Here is a 23,165-nt window from a genome sequence, read left to right on the forward strand (position 1 = left end):
GGAGAGGATCCATTGCAATAGCCCTTCTTTTCCAAGTAAGGGCACACAGACAGAGGGAACATCCCATGGCCAGTTCTAAATGGTATTTTAAAAACAGGGAGGGGCGGGAAAATAAGGGCAAGATGACATGCAGCAAAGGTAACTCTGTAAATTCTTAAAATGGTTTATTGGAAAATGCCCTGATTCAATACACTTCATGTTTGTACTTGCACAAAAACCTCTGGTTTGAAGGAGTTTCGTTAGTGTAGATATAGCTCCTTTAAATCAGAAATTGAGGGTGAGAAGCAGTCAAGAGGTAGGTAGCAGAAATAGCAAGAGACAATATTCTTGCTAGGAAACTTAAAGTGGGTGAACTGAGTGCAAGATGAAGCAATTCAAAGTGAAACTCCCTGACCTGCACTTTTTTTTTAGACCCAAGTGTTGTATTTTATTTTGGATTTTAAAGCAGATACACTTTAAACTCAAAGTGGAGCTTTACTGAGATCCAGTTATTCTTATGAGGTTTTTGCTGCAGGGTTGACTTTAATAAACTGTATGGCTACAAAACATTATCCATTTTCAAATGTACATGCCATGAGAAAACTGTTTTAACTACACAAGTTGCAAAAGAACCCAACAATCAGATCTTTAAAATACAGTTTGGCAAAGCAATCAAGGCAGAGGGAAACAACCCATGTAACAAGGTAACTTGGATATACTCGATTCAGTTGTTGGTGCAGCACCCCAATTGGCACAAATGCCCTGCCAGCATCAAGAGTGCAACCAATGCATTTGTCTGCTTTTAAAATCTGTACGCAGATGTATGCTAAGGCCATCATATCAAGACGGTCCCACCCCCAGAAAAACAAAGCCAACCCTCAAATGCTTTAAAATGGAAACAATTCTTAAAACACTCTGAAATACCTGTATATAGATCGATTGGTATAAGAAGCAGCGTAACAGGATCGTAATAAGGTCTTATATTAAAAGCAGGAATTCATTCATGCACCTCAATCCTTTGCATATTCCTATGGGCGTAATTCATACAATTCAGTGCAGATTACTCCCAAAGTCAAATGTGCACAGAATTGTAGCCATAGCCTTATTTATTTGGGTCTCCATTAATTTTTTTACAGAAAACCAATGCAGGGCGGAGGAGGAGATAACGTAGGCTTTTAATGTTCACGTAGGTAATAACCAGTGCTTTTTCTTTTTTCTTTTAAACAGTGCATTTAAAGAAACACCATTTTTAAAAAGGCATTCACCCAAACTGAAAATGTGCTACTGTGACACAATATGGGCTCAATTCAGTCCACTATGGGAACAGTGTTTGCATGTGAAGAGATCACCACCTCAGAACGTAACAGTGCTGTTCCCTCTGAACATGTGGAGGCAACACTTAGGGCCATTACAAGGGATGGACACCTCTGTGCTATACCTCTGGCCAGCCTTCCCACCTCTGCTTGCCCAAAGAACGCATTCTCAGATCTTGCATTTCTTGGCCAGGTGTGAAATGTGGGATCTGCACTCGTAATAAACTAGGTGAAGCCCAAGGTAAACTGTTCCTTTTTGGTGCTTCTCTTTGCTATGAGTACGAATTAAGAAAACCACTGATAAAATCCACCATAGTTATTTCTTGTGTATCTGAGTGTGAACCAGTTGCAGGCACCAGCAAGTAAAACCTAAGGAAGTTGGCACCATTCAGATAGCATTTTTACTAGACAGCATAACAAAAAAGGCTCTCTGTCAAATGGACTAGTAGACAAAAGTAATTTTGCAGCCTGAGAAGATAATGCAGGTTTAGGATTCTTTCCACTGTGTGGATCTTTACTTTTTACTAGATTGTCAAAGAAGACTTAGGGGGAGGCGGGAAGTTCCCAAAGGCTTTAAAACTAATTAATTTTCTTTCTGAAATGCTAAAAGCATAATCTCATTTACTAGGGAAAATACATTTGAGTGCCATTGCAGCGATCCACCATAAAATGCAAATATCTTCAAGCAGTTAAATGGTCTGGTCAATAATGTTACTAGAGAATAAAGAGCATTCTAGTCTAGATCTACATATTTCATTGCATTCATGGCAATTGATACTTTAATGAGGACATAAAAGGAACTTGTAAAACTTTTCAAGAAATGTTTTTTCCTAATGCCTTCTCTTTCATGCAGATGAATATGCAGTACATGTAATCAAGACATAAAAAGTACTGTAAAAGGCTCCATTGGGCTATAGCATAAAATATGGCAGATCATGCTGCCAGTTCGGTGCCCAGTACTGAAGCAGCCACTCAGGCCGAACTCAATGAAACTGCAATGATATCCACACTTGCTTGGTGTGTCCTGTTTACAATACATAACTAGAGCAGAAATCACTACCAAAGGATTTGGGGGTGGCTGCCTCTGGGATGAATTTCAAAAAAAGAGAGAACAGCTTCATAGAGAAGTCTATGAAGGGCTACCAGCCAGGGTAGCAAAATGGAAGATTCATGTTCAGAGGCAGTGTACCTCTGAAAATCACATGTTGTAGGGAAGCCCATCACCTTCATGTCCTATCTGGCTTGCATGAACAACTAAACATTGTAGGAAACCAAACACAGGACTTGACGCACTCAGCAAAGAAATTCTTACGTTCTTAATGCCCTTGGACTTAACTTTGGGTTAATTGCACAGGACTGCACTCAGCATAATTCCCCTTGCAGGGAAGCAGTTTCTGCAGTTTCCTCCCTTCGTGCTCCTTCAAAGTCCATTCTGGAAGGGCAGAGGACTCTCCAGAACAGAATGAGAAGACACATGGTGGGCTACAAGGGAAAGGGGCAATTGGCAAATTTGCCTTCTCCACTCCTTCCTCCAGGCAGGGAGCTTCTGATGGATCTGGGTGCCTTCCATGAATGGAATCCCTTCCATTCATGGAGGGGACTCTCTGGATTTACTCCACAGCACTGAGGGCTAAGGCTGAGTTGATCAAAGACTACAAATATGTCCCTCACCTTATGTTCTCTTGTCCTGTTCCTTGTTTTAGCTATTCAGACATCTATTATCTGCCTGTTTCCAAATAGTGAAGTATTAACTCCACTTGCAGCCTTAGAAGAATCTTCCTCAGCAACTCTACTTTGGGCTGTACGTTACACTTTAAAATCATTCATATTATGAATATTGGATGAACTTGGTTTTCAGACCCTCACACCAAGAGTTACTCAAGGGGGATAAATAACAGAAGCATTTTAGTCAATTTGCCCCAAGCAGACTGCAAGCCAAACATTTTGGGGCAAATTGCTTTTGAAACCTATTTTAACAGTGACTCTTGTAAAGAAAATATAAGGGGAAAACTAAGACTTACATTTTCAACAGTTAATTTTGACGTTAAAAAGTAGGAGTGCCATCTTCTAAAGAGTGATCCTACTCTGTTTTCCTTCTAAAAACATAACTTGTAAATCTTTGAGTTGCAATTACAGGTTAGATTTATTTGAATATTTCTAAAAATATAATCTCTGGTTGTAATACATAATCCACATAGACTTTCTCCCTCAAGTTTATCAGGTTGTTGCTTTCACTTGTGAGAAACAGACACAATTTGTGGGAAATGTTTCCATGTTGCTTGGTGAAGTGCAGGTTTTTATAACACGGAAAGCACAGTTTATAGTATTTGTTATGTGGCTGGATATGCCCCATGCAAGGGCGAAGGGACACAATGGAGTGGTAATTGGAGCATTTGTGTGCTTTTTGGCACAGCACTGAAGGGGAAAGCTCAGAGCCAAGAGGAACTGTAGAAGAAAATGACGCTTTCAATTTGTCCTCCATACTTAAAATGTACAAATATTACACAATGCAACCATGCACTAGTTTCTATCCAAGTTGGTACTAATATAATTCCACTAATATTTTACTCTGGCTTGAGATTCTTCCAGTGGTTTAAAAGCTGATGAGCATAGTTGAAATTTATAAGTTGGACAGTTTTACAGTTCTGATCAGCAGGATAATTGTGACCAGAAGGTGACAGAATGACAATAAATTGGCGTGATTCAGGTTATTAGAGCTGAGAGATGTACAAGGCTCTTGCCCTTTTCTCTGTCCTTTGCAGCAATTAGACATGGATGTGTCCAACTAATCACAGTTTCCTGTTTTGTCTGACCCAGGAAAACCTGGTTAGGAGGTTTGGAATAAGCCAGGAAACACAGGGTTTGGAAGTGTCTTAAGATCCTGGCTTGTTCATAACCTGGTAACCACAGTTTCTGCAGTTCAGATGAAATGGAAAACTGTGATTAATTGGAGGGTTTCAGGTTTAAATTGCTATAAAGGGATGCACATCTCAGCATTTTGGTATGTGGCCATTTTTAAGTGTTGTTTTTCTAGGTTTGAGAACAGTGAAAGTACTAATGCAAGGAGTCCTGTTTTTAAAATCCCAGAATGAAAAATGATAAATCTTTATAACAAAATTAATTTACTTATACTGGGTAAAAGGCATGCATGCCATTGTAAGACATAGGTCTGACAGCAAGAAAAGTGCCATTTTAAAAAGCAAATAAAGCAGAAAATGAAAACAAGTGTTCATTTGACACAAGGCAGCAAAATATCTGAAGTATTGAAATCACCAGTTATATAATTTTATAGTGAAAAGTATAGGCACAATTCCTAGGTTTGTAGCAAGACTGCTGAAACAGGTCATTTTGATGAGGAAAACGTTCAAGTTTGCCTACAGTCCAGACCCATAAAAATCTATGTTTCCCTCCAGCCAGTTAGAAATAATCACACTATCAATAAACGTATATTTCCCAAAGGGCATTTCCAGACAATACTCTTTTGTGCAGCAACTGCACAGCTACTCATTTCCTTCAGGGTATCCTGATATTTTTTCTTAACAAAACCACTTCAGCTGTTGGCATATCTCATTTTCCCTGCACTCAAAGCACAGTGTTTTGTTGCAGGCGAAAACAAGATTCTTCCCCCAGCTAGCCTATCAATTACAATACCAAGTGCGGTATAGAATTTGGCAGAACAAGTTTCAGTGGCACAAACAGAGGGACAGAGCCTTTAATAGGAGTAGTGATAAATAACAACTTCTCCATCTTCCAGATTTCCATCATTTCGTGGATTTTTTAGAAAGTTTAAATTTTCTAAGTTACTCTCTTTTATGGAGGCCCTGAGCTTCCTCTTTAACAGCTCAATCAAAACAACATGTATACTCAGAAGTAAGTCCCACTGTGTTGGGTAGGGCTTTTGTCCTAGTGTGTTCAGGACTGCAGCCTAAAGTGCCCTTAAAAAAGTATGTTTGCGCAAAGCTTCCCTCAAGGAAGAGCAATGAATTAAAACCAAGGGAGGTTTAACTTCAAGCTTCCAGGACTAAGCTAGAAAAATTCACGGTACATTCTAAGTCTAGGTGATTCCTTTCAGAACTAACGTTTCTTATACAGTACGTGCCTTATCTGTGTTCAACAGTGAACTCTGTCACAGTAGCTAGTAGTTCCAATAATCATATGGCTCTTTGAGACTGATTTTATAAATTCTATATATATAATTTAGTAACACACACACACTAGTCACATTTCAGTCTAGGAATCAGACATGTACATTATTTTATATTTAGTTACTCCTGAAGAACTATCCCTAGTGAGTAAGAAGCTCTTGGAAATTATTTCAGCTTAGACCTAGAAACTCAACTTTGCACAGACATAGAAACCACCTGATTCTTCCCTGGAGCAACTTGATATAGGTATTTTGTACCATTTCCACTACATCAGTGGTGACTAACCAGGGCCACTCCAGATGTTGCTGAATTGCAATGCAAATCCCATCAGCCCCAGCCAGCATGGTCAATGGCCAAGGATGATGGGAGTTGTAGTTCAACATGGAGGGCTATGGTTAGCCACCCTATCTTACAGCAAATTCTCACTACTTCTTGTACCTTTAGCACCCCTCTTTTCTTTTCAAGTTTGTGTGTGCTTCCTGTCTCTAGCACTGCAGCACACCTCTCTCTTAAAAAGGGAGGTAAACAGCTACCCCTCAGCAGCTTTCCTTGTATGGAGCTGTGATTAGAAGAACCACAAGTATTTCACTCAGAATATCGCTCCCCTTTTAGAATTGTCTGGAAAAGACCTAAAATTTTGGTTTTTAATGTATTCCACACTGCCGCATTCCAATGGTTACTTTTACATTGTTAAAAGATTTGGAGAAAATAAACATTTCCATTGCCCTATTATAAATATCCAAAGTTGTAGAGCACATGCTATTGTTAGGCAGAGTGAGGCAGCTGCATCAGGCATCAGATACTGTGGGATGGAGGTGCCCTTCAATATTCTTCCTCAGCTCCCTGGCCATTCCCCTCTGCTCTGTGTGCCAAATTACCAGTCATGCACCTCCTAAACTAGCAGTAGAGGATACTGTCACGTTGCCAGTGCCCAGTCAGCTGGGAGGAACCATCTTGTTCTTTGCCTCAGCAAAATGTCTTTGGCCAACCTTCTGCGTGGATGCTATGATTTTCGGTCATTCATAGAGTGATTCATCTATAGAGCTTCTACATGTATGGGTGTCCCCACTCATTTCAATGAAGAACCAGCCATGTACACACAAAGAACATGTTTGTGTGTGCAGAGCTTCCTTTTACACTTAAATGCATGAGGAGAACCAAACTCAAGCAGGAACTCTGCATATGTACTGCAGCACAAATGGAATCTGGATCAAGATGGAAGACTGTAAGGCATGACTTTATATAGGGTTTTTGATGAAGTATTTTTTGCTGTATGTGAGAGGTGATGCATTCAGACCAGGAAAAAATAGCTTCAAACGTCATACTTTATAACACAATATAGAAAATGGTTTGTCATTCTCCAGAAAGCGCCTGAGAACAACAAGTCCTCAAATTTTAGGGGCGTCCTCACTAAAGCACTGCTCCTGAAGTGCTTCAGTTGGAATTATCTTTGTTCATTTTTTGTGCAAAACCGTCATGCCACTATGGTCTGTTGACAAATCACTGAGCAATATGCTCTTAAATCTTTGGTAGGAAAAATGTTGATACCATAGTTCTTCTGGATATATTAATACATACGTTTAAGCCCTAGTATGAATGCATCTTCTTTTTCCTCCCTGTGAGTGCAAGGCCAATTTGTTGTTGACCCAAGTAGAACATTAAGATGGTTATGAGCTTTGTGCCTGATACAGATTATTAGTAGTGCTTAAGCATTGTTAGCCAACGAAATAAACAATAACCAAATTCCCAAAGTGTCCACATCTTCCAACGAGTGAACAAGCCCTGCTCACACCTTCACAAGACCTGGGTGTAGGGAGAGAGGATCAGGGCTCTACACATGTAGAACTGTACATGCAATTAGGGACTTGGATTGCGCCAGAAGAGCCTTCAGCAAAACAGCCACACCTTATGCTTAGCATGTGATAGCCGAGGCAGGGCCAGCTAGCAAAATCCCACGCATCCACTTCACACACTTCAAAGGTGTGACTGGGATTAAAGGAGCATGTTTCCAGGACAGTGATGTGTGCCCACATCCTCCACCACCACCACATTAAAAATGGTTAGGCTTCTTCACTCCTAGTTTATTTAAAGTTCCTGAAATAGTTCTATATTGTCATTAGCAAAATGCAAAAAAACTATCGACATCATACAGTTTGCTGCAATGCATATGCTGGGAGGAGAGAGATAAAAAACTCATCCCATACAGATCACTTTAAACTGGGAAGTAGTCTAACTGCTGCATTCGCTCATCGTTTTTGGCACTATTGACTGCTTACATTTGGTTAATCTGAAATAAATACATTAAAATTGTTTCATTTTTATCCGTATTTATCTATCTATATAAATTCACCTTCTGATAAACAAGTTCTATAGCTTTTATTTATTTTGCTTATAATGGTTTCATTATTCTTCATTATTTTATTTTATTTTATTTTTAAACTGACCGCAACATGCTCAGGTTGACTTTCCAGTCAATTTCGCCCAAATTCCAACAGGAATTGGTTTATAAATTGGTTCCAACTGGAACTGGTCATTTGGAATTTCCAGTGCAGGAAATCATTTTATATGCGCTTCAACAGGTAATCCTAAATTACAAATTGATGTGTCTAATAGTGTCTAATGAAGAGAAAAGGTACTGATTCTAAAATTAAATCTCTACACTGGAAATAAAACACATCTAAAGTGACTGGGCAAACTATCTTCTTCCTAAACATATGAAGGGCATGATCTGTATGTTTCACCCCTTTTTATATAGCATTAAACGGCAGCAGCCTGTAAGCACAGTAAAAACCATGCCGCAGCTGCCGAATCGAGTTGATTCGTTTGGCCTAGCTATGTTATGGCAAGTTGGCAACGGGCGAGTACCATTTCCCCCCAGGTTCTTGTATTCAAAGCCTATGTCGGGAATCATGGCTGTATCCTCCAGGAGACCCTCTGTTTCTGTGAGGTTTGTAGGAGTCCTGGTATGAGTCGGAGTACTCTTCTTCCACAAGCGGGTAATGATCTCGGCTGTGTTGGGAACTGGAAGACAAGCGGTTCCTGCTCTTCCGAGCTCTTTCGTTGTGGTAGTTTTCATCAGAGGTCATTAGGCTCCGTCGTTCAATTGGAGAGTTCTCAGTAGAATGATTGCTATGCCTCATTCGTTGGCTCTATAAATAGTAAAGAATTCAAGGGTTTTTTTAAAACAACAACAACAACAAAGGGGTCTGAGGGGAGTTGGGAGAAACAATTTCATTTCGCTCCTTCTGAATTAGTTGCATTCTTGTTCTGAGAGGGCCTTCAGAATCCATATGCTCCCATCATTCATTTAAGAGACATTTGGCTGCTATTTTGTATACTTGGGAATACAGTCTGGTTTCAAAGCTGATGTGAGAAAACAGTGGAGCGTGATGTCTTCTATACGACATTATTTTAAAACATTTGGCAGGGAGAAGGGATTCTCAACAGGAGGCTCAGGATTCAGGTTCAGGATACATTGCCTGATGAGGAATTTTAAGACTTGTATTTTTAGTCTGTGATCTTTTGGAAATTCAAAATAAGACCTCCTTCAAAATGCAGCTCTTAAAAAGCATATTGGGATATACTTCCATTGCGGGCAATTTTAAAGTTGCCTACTTTTCTCCCATTGATTTACAATGTTTTATTTGTAACCCTTTCTTGTTCAGCATATACTAATAGAGCTTACCCTTCCTTCAATTGCAATTCTCATCCTATTCTTCATAGGCTTCATCAATATTTTTATTATTATTTCTGAACTACTTTACCCAAATGAAATTTAAGACCATTGGATATATGGAATGTTTCACTGGTGCTGTTTTCCCTCTGTTTAACTCTCCACACTGGATTGAAGTGGGTAAAATAGCTAAGCTGTTATTTTTGTAGTCAATTCAATGGTCGGTAGCAGCTAGTAGGCATACTGCAGGCATTTTTTTTTTCAAGGTAGTCAGAGTACTTTCTTTGCAGAGATCATTAGCTTCCTTGGAAAACTATAATGAGTTCCCAAGGTCCTATGGCAGGAAGCAACACTAGTCATACTGGCTTGACACTTGTTTAAATACGTAGAACACCCACACTCTTATTGTGTTCTGCCTAGAATTGAACCTCAGCCTCATGCAATCATACCCACTGTAGCAACTTCTTCTGTTAATTACTCAGAAGTGGCTCCTGCAGTGTCCCAGCCCATTGTTAGCATGGATGAAGTTGACTCAGTATTTAAACAAAGTGGGCCCTTATCTAGACTCCCTTACACCTAACAGAATCCTATTTAGACTGCGTCACCAGTCACTGCAACATATCTCAGATCGATACATACTAGCTTAAGTTTATATATATATGCCTAAATGGTATGTGCCTAAATAATTTGCTTTGTCCACATCCTTTTGGATTTGCATAGCATCAAAGTTCAAGAGAAGGGGCTAACCAACACAAAGACACTGGAAAATGAAACATTTTCACATAAAAAAACAAGCGTGTGTGCACAAAACTCAAACTGTTGCTTTACACAGTCAACCAGTCACTAAGCAGAAACAACACCATGTGACAAAGCTGGCCTTACAAAATCAAACATAAAATTGAAATTTAGATACTTTGGCATACATGCATTGGGGGTGGGGACGACAGCACTTCAACAGTGATACGAGTGTATTTTATGTTGTGAACCGCCTTTGATCTTCAGATGAAGGGCGACATACAAATTTAATTAATAATAGTAATAATAATAATATTAAGGAAAAAAGTGATTGTTGATCTAATTTTCAGGAATGTTGCTAACTTGCTAAGCTCTTCAGCTGACATACAGTGGAAAGTGTACACATATCAAAAGCCACACAAATGTGCCAAGCTCTTTAGTGAAATTGATCTCTGTGCACATCTTGGTCTTGCATTTACAAACATACAGAACTCGTACTGAAAAGACATATTTTTCTCCAAATTTAGTAAAGCACGTACTTCTCATTAAGGACTATTTACATGCCACGTTTGAAGTTTCAAAGGCCAGCCGTTTTTGAGCTATCCCTGTGGAAAAAAATGGTCAGAATCTTTTTATAATGGGAATAATATTTTATCCATCATTAAAAAAAAATCAAACAGATGAATGAATTTTGCTAAGGTGTTGCCTCTGGGGAGAAACAAGGCAAATGGGAGAGAATTTCCGTCTTATAACTTTTGTGAACTGGTCAACATATGAAAAATGAATGAAAACTATTCAGCAAGCTTAACTATAGCAACAGTTAGTGGCGTATATTTATATAACTCACTTATCTTCTAAGAACATTCTGTGCAGCTTTTTCATGCTAAAAATGCAAAGGTAATTATGTCCATTGCTCTTGGTGTCTGCACAGTAGCATTAGCATCACAGATATTCTGTTGCATTCAAACAAAACTACCCAATGTGAAGTCTACTTAATTAACTGGATTTTCTTATTCTCTTGACTAAGGCCAAATACATTACTCATTGACTGTAGCATGGTGATGACTTGTCTTTGGGAATGAGCCATCTCAGACTGATCAGCTAGCTAAACAGAACTTCCGTATCACTTGAACGCACGACACTACTAGGACTGGACTGCAAGGAATGCATTTATGGATCAGCCCCAGTTGGTTCTGTTTTGCTAATGTTTGCCAGTGAAGCATTTGCCACTGAAAACACACAATGAGAACATCCCCAAGCCTTGGGTGGAGGACTCAAATTTGAATGTGGAGAGGTGTGCACACATATCCAATATGAGATAATACTGTGCACAAAGTAATGGAAATACCCTCATTTGTAGGTATGGGGCAGCTGTTGTGCATACATTTATTTTATTTGCATTTACACATGGTCCAATGTGTATGTGTGTGATATATAGATAGATTCCATTCCACCCTTGCTGCAGATATGTGGGATTGTTACATGCCACATGTCTGTTTACATTCCAGCACAGATTACTGGAGTCCCGTGAGTGGAACATCTGCTCTGCATTGCTTTTGTTTCCTCTCTCTCCGAGAGGAACAACAGAGGGAGAGGCCATGTTTTTCTTTGTCCTGATTTATGTATAATAAATGCGTAGTTTAGTATAGTATCCACGCCTCAAGCCTGATCTGTTGTGTGTTTACTCTGTTGAGTAATGTGTGCTCTTGCATGCACAGCAGCATGAGTCGCAGACGCACGTCGGAGGAGGATGACTGACAGATCTCTGCAGCGGCAAGGCTGAGAAGGGAGACATTCCGGCTGGGGCCAAGCCGGTTGGCTTTCCATCCCACGGTTCGATATGGACGAACCACTTTATACATCATCATGAAGCTGATCTGCACTGCTGGCAAAAGCATGGATTCATACCTGTAATCCAGAGATTGCAGTAGGGTAAGGGGATAGTGCAGTGGAGCCTAAGTTTCTTCCAAGCAAAGGTGTCATGGGTGTGCTACTTGTGGTGTGTGTGGCACGCCAGTAGGCCTCAAGATATTCTGCCAAGTGTTCACAAGCATCTTCAAGCTGATTTTCATCCAGAATGACATCAAACATTTCCTGTTCAGAAGAAAGCATGGCATCAAACTTTTCAGCTCTGAACAGCTAGACAATGGAGGGTGATAGCCAACATAGTCGGCCCACTGATTTCAATAGGTCCAACTCTAGAGTATATGACTTAGTTGAATATCACCCAGAAGTCTTTGCAAACACTGTCAACTTTAACAGTTTTCATTTGTTCCTCTCGCCCGTTTCGGTCTCCTCCACCACTAAAAAGCATCTCCCACCTTTTCATAGCCTCAGAGTCCATCATAAACCAGAGTGGGAAAAGACTGACTGGACACAAGTTTGTAAGTGAAAATTATTCATTTATAAGAAAACTGGGGTGGGGGAGATGCCATTATTCAATTCAAATGTTTTGATTGCAAATGGATTGTCGCTATACTGCACAACATAATGAGCAAGTATATGGCACACAATTAATGCTTGCTTTTGACCTTAATTTATTTCAGCGGCAGGCATGGGTTTTCCCTTCCCTTCAGCTCAACAAGCACAAATCACTGGAAAATGATTCAGTGACAGAAAGGCAATACACTGGACCTCGTAATGTAAACCTGAGAGGGCTTTATTCTAGTGGTGCCAATTTCTCCAGTACTGGGTGGGAAAGAAGTGGGTTGTTACTGTAACCCTAGATGCCTTAGCACATCACTAAGCATGATGAACAATGGGAGGAGGTGGAAAGATGAGTGCTTCTCTTCGTGAGACTTGTGACCTCTCTTCTAACACATTCAGGATCTGATCACTTGCTATTTATAGCTCGTTCAGTAAGGATGGGTACCGTTGTTAAAACAATGTTACATCAATACAACAGCTTTTGCTAATGTGTGAATTGATGTGTCATGAAAAATGTGCACCAAGTGAAAATCTTTCCCGGTCCTTTACTTACTGGAGGACATTGTGCAAGTTTATCTGCTGCAACCAACTGGACATTCAGGTGTTTGCTTTGTGACTTTCCTCTTGATTTGATCAGTCGCTGCAGGACCTGAAAGAAGAGAAAACAAGCATCAGACTGCATAGCAAGGAGGTAAATTTTGGAGGCGTATCAGCTTCCACATATTAAACTACTGGTTTGTGATGGTCACTGTGTGAGTGGCTATTGTATATATCATGGTACGGACAGCTGAGGTTGTGTACCTGTCAGCCATTATCTATAGGGACTCTGTGGTTCTCCAGGTGCTGCTGTTCGACTCCAGTTCCCATCAGTCCCAGCCCGCATGGCTATTGGTCAGGGATGATGGGAGTTGCAGTCCAACAACATCTGGAGGGTGTTTTTGCTAGCAAACGAAAAGATACATTCTAATGTTAGTGGGGAACATGTCGAGTACATAGGGATAAAGTAATGCTTCATCATGGCAACAATTCCTTATAGGTTTAAAATGATTGTAAGTTACTTAACTATTTTGGATCAGCCCAATTGCATGGATACCCACCATGCTAGCACACCCTAAGGACGGGCTACATTGGTAAGCAGCTTACAAACATAATTCCAGTGTAGAATCAGAAGTATTTTTCATTAGCCTCCTGGTTGGGTACTATAATGTTTGAATAGGCCACAGCTCTTGTCCTAGAAAAGGCAAAATTAAGACAGAAAAAAAAGTGGGGTAAAGACATATGGACCTGAAAAAAAGGAACTGAAATGGCTGTCCCAACCATCTTTCGCAGCAAAAATTCTGTTTCTCTGGCCTGATTAGGAGCTCACGTCTCCACAGTTATCTGGGAAGCCCACTTCACATAGTGATCGTCAGGCCCTGCCAAGCACAAGCAGAATGCAAGGTAAACAGAGGCATTTTTGTGGGACCAGAAGGGAGGTGAACATCCTATGATACTCAGTTGCTGCACACGATCAGCAAGATTCTGGCGACACACAAAGGTTTAGGTCAAGATTCAACGAAGTTGATACATATGCAGAAACACAGAAATGGGACTTCACTCCCTCTCCCTAACCCCTGAAACACCCTAAATCCACTTTGGAGAGGTGGGGGAACCCCCTGAATATGTTTATAGCGTGTGCAGGGGGCATGCGGGGAGAAAGGTGTGCAAACATCCTGTTGTGCAAGTGGACTTCATTCCCTGAACGCACACCCTAGTTAGTGCTACATTAACTTCCTCAATGTGTTTTAAAGGAAATTAGCATAAAAAGGAGAATCGTTCTTTTCGGAAGAATATGAAGTGTATTCAAGACGAAATATTTTAAAGACAAAGCTATAAACTTGTACACACACACACACACAAAACGTATGTTACCTTTGGAGATGACACTTTAACATGGACAATAATCGGCGCTAAGGACGTTTTAATAAGTTGTGCTGGGTGGTTGATTGTATCTGCATCTAGAACAACCAGCTGCAAGGATCGTGCCAACTCGAAAATACGCTCGATCTCACTCTGTACTTCCGCTGCAAAACAAAAAATGGAGATACCATCATCGACGCATTCCAAAAACAGGTTGAAATAACTGAATTTGCCATTTCAAAACCTGCAGTCCCTTGTCATTTTTATTTATTTATTTTAAATTGGTTTTTACTGAATATTTTATTGTGTTACAAAACAAACAAACAAGGAAAAGCAGCTAGAAATGTACCGGTAACTAGACCCTGGAAAAGCCCATCAGGAGCGAACATAGACCACTGGTACGAAAATATATGGGAAACTGCCCTACTAGAAAAATTAACCAACAAACTTAAACTGGCATGGGGCCAAGCAAAGGAGGATGCCTTCACCCCCGTGTGGCTCCCCTTTATCCACAGCCCAACAAGACAATGATCTATCCCCCACAACAGCATACAAATCAATAGGGCTAATCTGACCCCACAATCCCTCCCTGTCTCACACATACAATCAAACCACACTGCAACCAACCAAGCTCTGGACCCTCCAATCTCTCGCAATGCCATTTTTATTTAACAGTTCTAGTGCCGGTGTGCTTGAAGTTAGAAATACCTTTGACACGTTCTTCATAAAATTGCCATATATTTTATTATTATTTATTTTATTCATTAAGTTCTTATAGCGCCTTTCATTCAAAGATCACAAGGCGGTTTACAATATAAAGGTTCATAAATTTTACAACGTTGTGAACAAACGCACCATAACATTTCACCTTTCTTGCAACTTCTTAAGCTGATGCTAAGCATACACTTACATAGCAAACATGAAACTTTGCTTGCTAGTACTTGAGAGGTGACAATGTGGTCTTAATCCCCTATACAGAGCTTTAGAAAACCTTTTTTTTAAAAAAAACAGTAGCCAGCCTGTGGCAGAGGCAAGCAAGTTTTGTGCATTCTCCCTCCGAAGGGCAAGAAAGTAAGTAGGACAACAACTGGACACCCATAAAAACAAACAAACAAAAACCTCCATACACAAGTGTCACTATGTACAGTACTTCTACTAAGGTCTTACCTAAACTGGACCTGGTGTTTGACCGCTCAATTATTGCCCTCTTGCTTGGATTATTTAGAACAGACCTCTTAGCAAGAGAAATGTCAGCTGTCACTCTAGTTATTGATATCCTACAAAGGAAAACAGAGTATAAAATAACTTCGGTCAAGGTTTCAGAATAAAAATTGTGGTGCATTGCCATTTACATTGTAAACTTTACGTTATGTACTAGAAAAACCAGGCATGCCAGCTGCTGCTTATCCACAAATTAAAGTGTTGGTGAGGCAGACAAGTCAAAATTCTAAAAGATGACTTCTATTACAGAAGATCTTTATGTACGGAAGACCATGCAAAACAACAACAACAATTTATTATTTATACCCCACCCACAAAAACAAAACAAACAAACAAACAAACATACCCCAAGACTTAATAACAACAACAACAACCTGGGACACAGATGGACAAGATTTACAGAACACCAAAAAACATTATTGTTCACTCATTTCTATTCCACAATGCTTCTATTTTACCCTAAATACACCACTTGGATGCATATTCTATTAAAATAGTTGGGATTAAGCTACATCTTTAATGTCTAGACTTGGAGGTGCCAGTCCGTAAATATCTCCGTTCCATCAGTTTAAACTGTGAGGATGCAATCAGATCAGCAGTTTTGAGTGCGATGTGTTATGGCTGTTCAGTCAAAAGCTTGTGACGCGGCCTCTGACCTGGCATTGTTGAACAATTCTTGGCGCCTCCTTCCCATCATGCAAAAGCATGTACCTCTTTAAGGAACTACAAGCTTTCCCTATGATTGGTATGGGCAGTATGTGTCTAGTATCTTCTGGTCATTTTCCTTCCTCACCCCTTTCCTCCTTTAAAAAATCCTATTTGCCATTGTCACTGTGTGTCAGATTAAACCTTTTTCATAAAAAAAGAAAAGAAAAATGTATCACTGCTGCATCCCTACCCTTTTCTGACAAATCAAGTTGATGCTTCTTGTGTTGACTGAGCCACTAAATTTGTATTTTCTCCCCTACAGATGGGAACACGTGATAAGGGATTTGTCGCCATGTTCCAAGATGCAGATATTATTATTATTTGATTATTATTTACCTTCACCATTCTTCAAACAAATGAATATTCAGATAAAGATATGAGGTGGTATTCAACTAAGTTTTACTCAAAGAAGACCCACTGAAATTAATTAGAATGACTATGTTAGATCCATTAATTTCAATGGGCAAAACTAAAGTTGAATCCCACCCACACAGCTTGAGGGCCCTCAGTATGAAAGAAATGCTACTCTGTAGAGTAGAAAGGAGAAATCAGACCCTCTTAGGATGATCTTTCATTTCTTCTTTTGTGCCAAACAGATATAGCTGATACTTGTTGGTAATGATGCTCCTCAGTATCTTCCACGTATGATACAAAAATATGCTCCACAAAGGGTTTATTCATAGCAACCCTTGACTTGCCATTGACAGTTGCCATGGTTTCCTATAGGAAAACAATGACGTCCAGTTACCATAGTCATATGCTGTACTGAAAGACATCTGACAGCAGCAGTGACAGAACACCTGCTCTGTGTTCCACACTTAATATAAATGCCTGTTTCCAAAGCCATGCAACAAGCTGCAGAGATATAAGATTATTTCAGAACTTCGGGAGAGGGGAGTGCGAGGGTGCCAACGAGAGCCAACACCTCAACTGTGAGAGAATTCAAAGAGATGACGCATTTAGCTGCAGAAATGTTTCATCTGACAAGTGCCTACATAACAATGATCACCTCTGAAGGGCGGGTTCATGCCACCTTAGCTGCAAAGAGAAAAACTGGAAAACTTGTATGCAAGAGTATTCCATATTTGTGTGTGTGTGTGTGTGTATGCATGTGTGCAAGAATATTCTGCTATACAGTGGAACCTTGGTTCTCGAACTTAATCTGTTACGGAAGTCCATTCGACTCCTGAAACTGTTCAAAAACCAAGGCAAGACTTCCGATTGGCTGTAGGAGCTTCCTGCACTCAAGCAGAAGCCGCATCGGACGTTCAGCTTCCAAAATATGTTCAAAAACCATATTTCTGGGTTTGTGGCGTTCGGGAGCTGATTTGTTCAACAACTAAGCCGTTCAAGAACCAAGGTACGACTGTACTTATACGTTTCTGATCTATGGCAGAGCAAGGAGGAGCAACAGCTTCTCTGGACATAAGCTTTTCTCAATAGTCCCTCAACTCCTGGTGTCACAAAGACATTTGGGAGTCAGATTAGACTAAACTTCATCCCCATTCAGGGGCCCTTGCTCCCCTGTTCATCAGCGTAGGAGCAAGGATGTGCCAAGTAGTCCATCACCTTTTGTGCAAAGAGAACAGCCACCTGCAATGAACGAGCCTTTGGGTATACAACTGCATGCACAGAAGATTCTGCTTGACCCAAAATCCTGCACTATCAGCGTTCTAGGTTGAAAGGAACCTCCTTCATGCACAGTGCTCTGTCACTGCAGTCGCTCTTCACATGAAGACCAGTGGAGCTGGGCTAATTGGCAGGTCCTTGCTCCTCTGTTGGGAAACATGGGAGCCAGAACAACCACACACAACTTTAGTTGCATCTGACATTTTGGCCCAAAGAAGGTAACTCAAGGAGTCTGTTGCACCAACAAAGAGATCCACGTAGCTAACATGGGAAGGGTGAAATCAGTTGACCCCTTGAACAAGGAATGCATGATTTCTAAGAAAACAAACAACCAGAACAGGACCCACCAATGGTAAGAAGGAAGCTTGGGGATGTGTCACCAGCTTCAGACTTTGTTTAAGTCCATTCATAAACCACCCATCAGTAAAAGGGCAGCACCCAGTTTAAAACAGATGCAATAAAACCACAAGAGCAAAGACAAAAATGACTGCCCCTAAAGAACTTACAGTGATGCATTTCTATTGTTAAAAGTCTAAAAGGAAGCTTTCAAGTCCAATCAAAGATCCGCAATAAAATAGCAAAGGAGTTAACAATAGGAATTTATGAATCAAAAGTAGTTTTGTGCCTGGAAACAAACTGAGAATTGTGCCTGGAAACAAAGTGGGATCCAATAAAGATCTGAAAATATAAGATCATTTATAAGTGGGGGTGGGCAAATCTGCCAACTTCAGTTTCTCAATTTTTGAGAAGTTCTGAATCACAGAATCGTGGAGCTGGAAGGGCCCCCGTGGATATTCATACACATTTTGATCCACGTTTCCCCCAAAATATGCATTTTTGAAAGTACTTTTTTCTAATACAATACATTTTTGTATGCTCTTTTCATCAATATACATTCTGCATGTGTACTTTTTGAATTGTTTTTAATATTTGTTTTTAACGGGGTTTTTTGGATAATTTTCTTGTGTTATTCTTTTCGTAAAGTACTTGGGGGTTTCATTACAATCAAATGATATCTTGTGAAATAAATAAAAAAATCATTTTTATAGGTTTTATTTGGTTGCAAAATTGCATCACAAAATTTAGATAATGGTGAATGTCGAGGAAATGCTGTGTTACAGTTCATGTACTGGTTCTGGAAGGTTTGGCAAATGGACTGAATGAATTTCTCCCCCATACCTACTTTTAAGACCAGTTCAGATTCCGACTCCCATGTTTTGAACCAGCTGATGTTTCCAGGCACCTTTTTTCACAGCAGCCTCACGTATAATGCACAACATTTATCAAGTCTACCTAGATGCTACCAGGGTGTGTGACAACTGTAACCAGATCACCTCATTCCTGTAAGGGACACAGCTGGTGTGTCAAGCAAAGTTGGTAAAAGCCAGTCTGGATTCAGCTTTGCTCAGACCTTAAACCTGATTGGGGTCTCCTCAGAGGGGGATCAGAGGAATTTTGCCAACTTTGGTTGCCACATCAGGGCACAACCCTCCAATAGTCGCACACTACCAGTGACCCTGAAGAGCTAATGGATACAGAACTACCCCAGGATATAGCTGTCCACAACAGCAGGGATTCGAACCGCCGACCTTCTGATCAGCAAGTCCTAGGCTCTTGATTTAACCCACAGCGCCACCCGCGTCCCATAAATGCCCCTTATGGAACAGCAATTTTAAAAATCATGGATTCTCCACCTACAGCCAAATACAGAGAAGTGGCAGGGTTCCAAAATTGTGCGAGGCTCAGAGAAAGGTTGGCAGGATCTCCATTTAATGAAGATAACAAGCACATCTTGTTTACATTTCTAGTCCAACTTTCCTGTTCAAGCTGTTTCGTGAAGCCACAGACCACATCAATATTCCAGTTGTGTATGTATACCTCCCCATACACACACAAAGGACACAGCACGGCCCTCACCAGTACCAATATTTGACCCAAAGGCTTGGAAATATCCCAAGGCTCTGTTATTGAAATAAATGATTTGCAATGATAATCCAGAAACAGCAGCATTGTTTTCCAGGGCGGGGGGGGGGGAGTCTGAGCTTCCTGAAATGCAATAATTCACAGTATGAAGCTACTACTGATGGTTATGAAGGGCTTTGATACTCACACAGCTGGGTGCATGTTGTGTGTGTGGTGTTAACATTTTGCATTAGGAACATTTTGCATTAGGAAACATATTCAGAGTAAGAACTGTTGGACTCGGGTATTCCCTCAGGAACTCAGTTCAAAAACTTTCCAGTTTGTCATGGAATATATCATTCCTCCTTCATATGTTTAGGGGCAGAATGACAGGGTAAAAATATGTGGATAAATTCTGTTTTCAAAAAAGTGTTTCATAAGGCCCTGTCAGATCTTGGCATGGTTTTAAGACCTAGTGGGTTGGCTGCTGGTCTAAGGGCATCAGAGGAAGGCGTACAAACAAAACTAGCCTGACATACGTGAGAGAGGATTGTGGAACCAAGACGTTACTTTTTAGGCGTTTTCAGAACTTCATTCAAAGATAAGGAGCACAAGTTTAGCTAGTGTCCTTCTCACACATAATATATTAATTACCTCAGCTGGGAAGATGAGGAGAAAGATGAAAGGGGAAAGATGAAATCCCAAGGGTGAACAAAATAAACAAATAATCAGCCCAGTGCATTTCAAATTTGGGCCATAAAACACACTACAGAATACAGTGTTGTGCTTCTTAACTGGAAGAGTCGCACAAACATCCCAAAATGGTTCGGTGAAATTTGAAAATCTCCTCCCTTAGGAACTTCATTTCCCCGCTCTTGTCTTGGCCAATAACCCGTCCCTCCAACCATGGGAGTGTCCATGAGTAACAACATAGTGTGATCTAGTCTCCTGCCACATCTTGCAGCCTTAAGTGCTGAATAGTCAAAAAGTTGTGTTGTGTGACAAAGCAGGCAGGGTATATGTCATAACTGATTTAGATGACTTATTGTGTGTGAGGGAGGGAGACAGCCTTGGAGGTCTGACAGGACATCATGACATGTTGCAGGGGGTTCCTTAACCAAAATAGGGTTGAAAACCACTGGTGTGGGGTCATTTCTAGTTCTGCCTGGAGATGCCAGGGACTGAACCTGGGGGTTCTGCCAACAAAGCTGATGCTCCACAACAGCACTATTCTGATTGGATTATCCAGCGCTATTTTCTAGAAAATGAGGTGCCAGTTCTCACCATGAACACCTCCCTTGTTCTCTTATAATGGGAATGGCGTCCATCTGCGAGTTCCAGTGAGTTTCAGCTTTTTTAAAAAAAGCCCTGGTTATCACTGGAAATGCTGTGCAAACCAAGTATTTTATTCACAGAAGACGGGTAAGGTTTCACTTGATTGAACAACAAAGTCTATGCTGGGATGGGAGGAGACAACATTTAACACAAATCCCACAATCCTCATTTCCCTCATATCACTGCTATTACACACTAGTGCTTATAGGCCTTCACCTACATTATCTCATGGCGAACCTGTGGCCTTCCAGATGTTGCTGGACTGCAACTCCCATCATCCATCACCATTGGCAAAGATGACTGGGGCTGATGGGAGTTACAGTGCAGAAACAACTGCACTGTTACACAGTGGAGTGGTCGAGTCCGGGGTTCTAGCTGCTCCTCCATTTTATTCCTCCTTCTTGCCTCCAGTCTTCCATTTTTCTTTCTCTCAGCCATCAGTCAGAATTCAAGGACCCCTAAGCTGTTCTTGTGTTTACAACCCCCTCCTTTAACTGCTTTCTCTCCCCCTCCCTCCCTCTTCCTCCCCCTCTCTCCCTCTTCCTCCCTCCCCCCCTCTCTCTCACACACACACTTATGCAAACCTTGGGCATTTTCTGAGCCTGCTGGTATTTTCTCCTCATGCATTGGTGGTGCTTTTTTTGACTACATAAGGCTACATTCAGATAATCTTTGATGTTAGTATATAGACAAAGATGTACCATCCTAAAATTGTTTCAAACCAAGCACATATCAATTAAAATGCATCTCAGCTTCAGTGGAAAATGGCTGTTTTCTGTTTGCTTGGATGGTTTTCTGTTCGGTGCTTTGAAGCAAACAGAAGACACACTCTTTTTCTGGGCACTGCCATCTCCAAGCAGCAGTTTTATTTCTCACTTCTGAGCAAATATTGGCTGCCCTCAGCACTTTGTTCTGTACACTGTTTAAATTTTCTCAACTTCCGATAGGTAGTCATGTGCCAGGTTGCAATTAGAGTTATTTTGAGTTTCACAATCAGTTTTTTAAGTGTGTTAAACATATAACAGGAAAGCTTTGGCTGAAATAAATCCAGCAAAATGGCAGCTTAGAAATTACTTTATGAATGCTTTAGATAGGTTCTTATTGTTTTTGCAGATAATGTTGTTCTTTATTACAATCAAGCAGTATATAAGCCTTGTGAAACAAACAAACAAGATGGCATTACCATTTAAAGGCCTCTAGTTTCCAAAGTCTGGTTTTTTAAAAAATAGCTGACACAATAATTAATATTGCTAGCTCTTGTATAGATAACAAACAAATGAACACCGCTGCATCTATAGCTGTTGCTCCCAGTTTTGAATGCATTCAGAACTTACACCAACAATGTTCTCCAATTTCCATTGGAATCATTGTACATGTGATGTATGATCAGCTGATCTTGGCTGCATCCTGATGCAGAAAATATTGAATGCTGAGGGACAATGGCATACATCTATGTTTACCAGAAAATCGCCCATGAGTACTGTTGCCACCAGAATTTTTAACTAGAGGGTTCTGTATGGTGAACTCATGGATTAACAGGGCATCACAGACATCTGAGACCCCAAATTCTGCCATCACTCAGGCTTTCCCACAGGCTTGCCCTGCCCTACTTTATGCTCAGCACTAACCACACAGCTCTCCCTTGTTTGGTGGTAGCAGTAGCAATAAGAGACCACAGTGTTACGTCTGTTAGACCCCAGGTGTAGACCTTTAACACTGGTGCACAAATGCAGCATCATCTAGGACCACCAGAAAGCACGGGGAATGCATTTCAAACCATGGTTACTGATGCCTTTATATAGCTCCTATGTTTCCTGCCACCTCCAGATGCTGGTTAGCAGTAACCATGTCAACCAGGAACCTTGATGCTGGCCTGGAAGCTGTTGTTATTTGCTGCCCACCACAGTTACCATGCAAGCATGTGTCTAGGAGTTAACAGGATCCCCACTTTGAGCCCCAGCTGCCACTGCTACTCCCAGATAACTGTAAAGGAAGCAGCAGCAGAGGGGCTCCAAGATGACATACTGAGACTGGATTACAACTGAATGCCATTGAATCCTGATAAGGTCATGGGGAATTACAGTGGGCCCAACCTTTAGAATGGGTGCATCTTCCAAAATGATTTATTTTAATGTGTGCGCACCCGCGCTGCTCAAGTTCAAACCATTCAGAACTGCTCACCCTTATTTCCTTGGAGAT

General features: G+C 40.7%; 1 protein-coding gene across 3 annotated transcripts in view; it reads right to left on the minus strand.

The window, feature by feature from the left end:
- Positions 1-4,553: 4,553 nt before the first annotated feature.
- The window catches only part of CACNB4 (calcium voltage-gated channel auxiliary subunit beta 4), a 124,749-nt gene continuing 106,137 nt past the window's right edge, over positions 4,554-23,165 (minus strand). For 2 of the 3 annotated variants that reach the window (XM_081929172.1, XM_081929173.1), the window contains 5 exons: positions 15,339-15,448; positions 14,184-14,335; positions 12,826-12,921; positions 11,754-11,939; positions 4,554-8,586 (listed from right to left, as the gene is read on the minus strand). In XM_081929172.1, the coding sequence (XP_081785298.1) occupies positions 8,326-8,586; positions 11,754-11,939; positions 12,826-12,921; positions 14,184-14,335; positions 15,339-15,448 (805 nt within the window). In that variant the 3' untranslated portion in view covers positions 4,554-8,325. Of the gene's footprint in view, positions 8,587-10,384; positions 10,451-11,753; positions 11,940-12,825; positions 12,922-14,183; positions 14,336-15,338; positions 15,449-23,165 lie in introns of all 3 variants that reach the window. The other variant, XR_014172625.1, reaches the window with a different exon arrangement.

This window comes from Podarcis melisellensis (genome assembly GCF_964234715.1).
Source record: "Podarcis melisellensis genome assembly, chromosome: 1".
Taxonomy (NCBI): Eukaryota; Metazoa; Chordata; class Lepidosauria; order Squamata; family Lacertidae; genus Podarcis; species Podarcis melisellensis.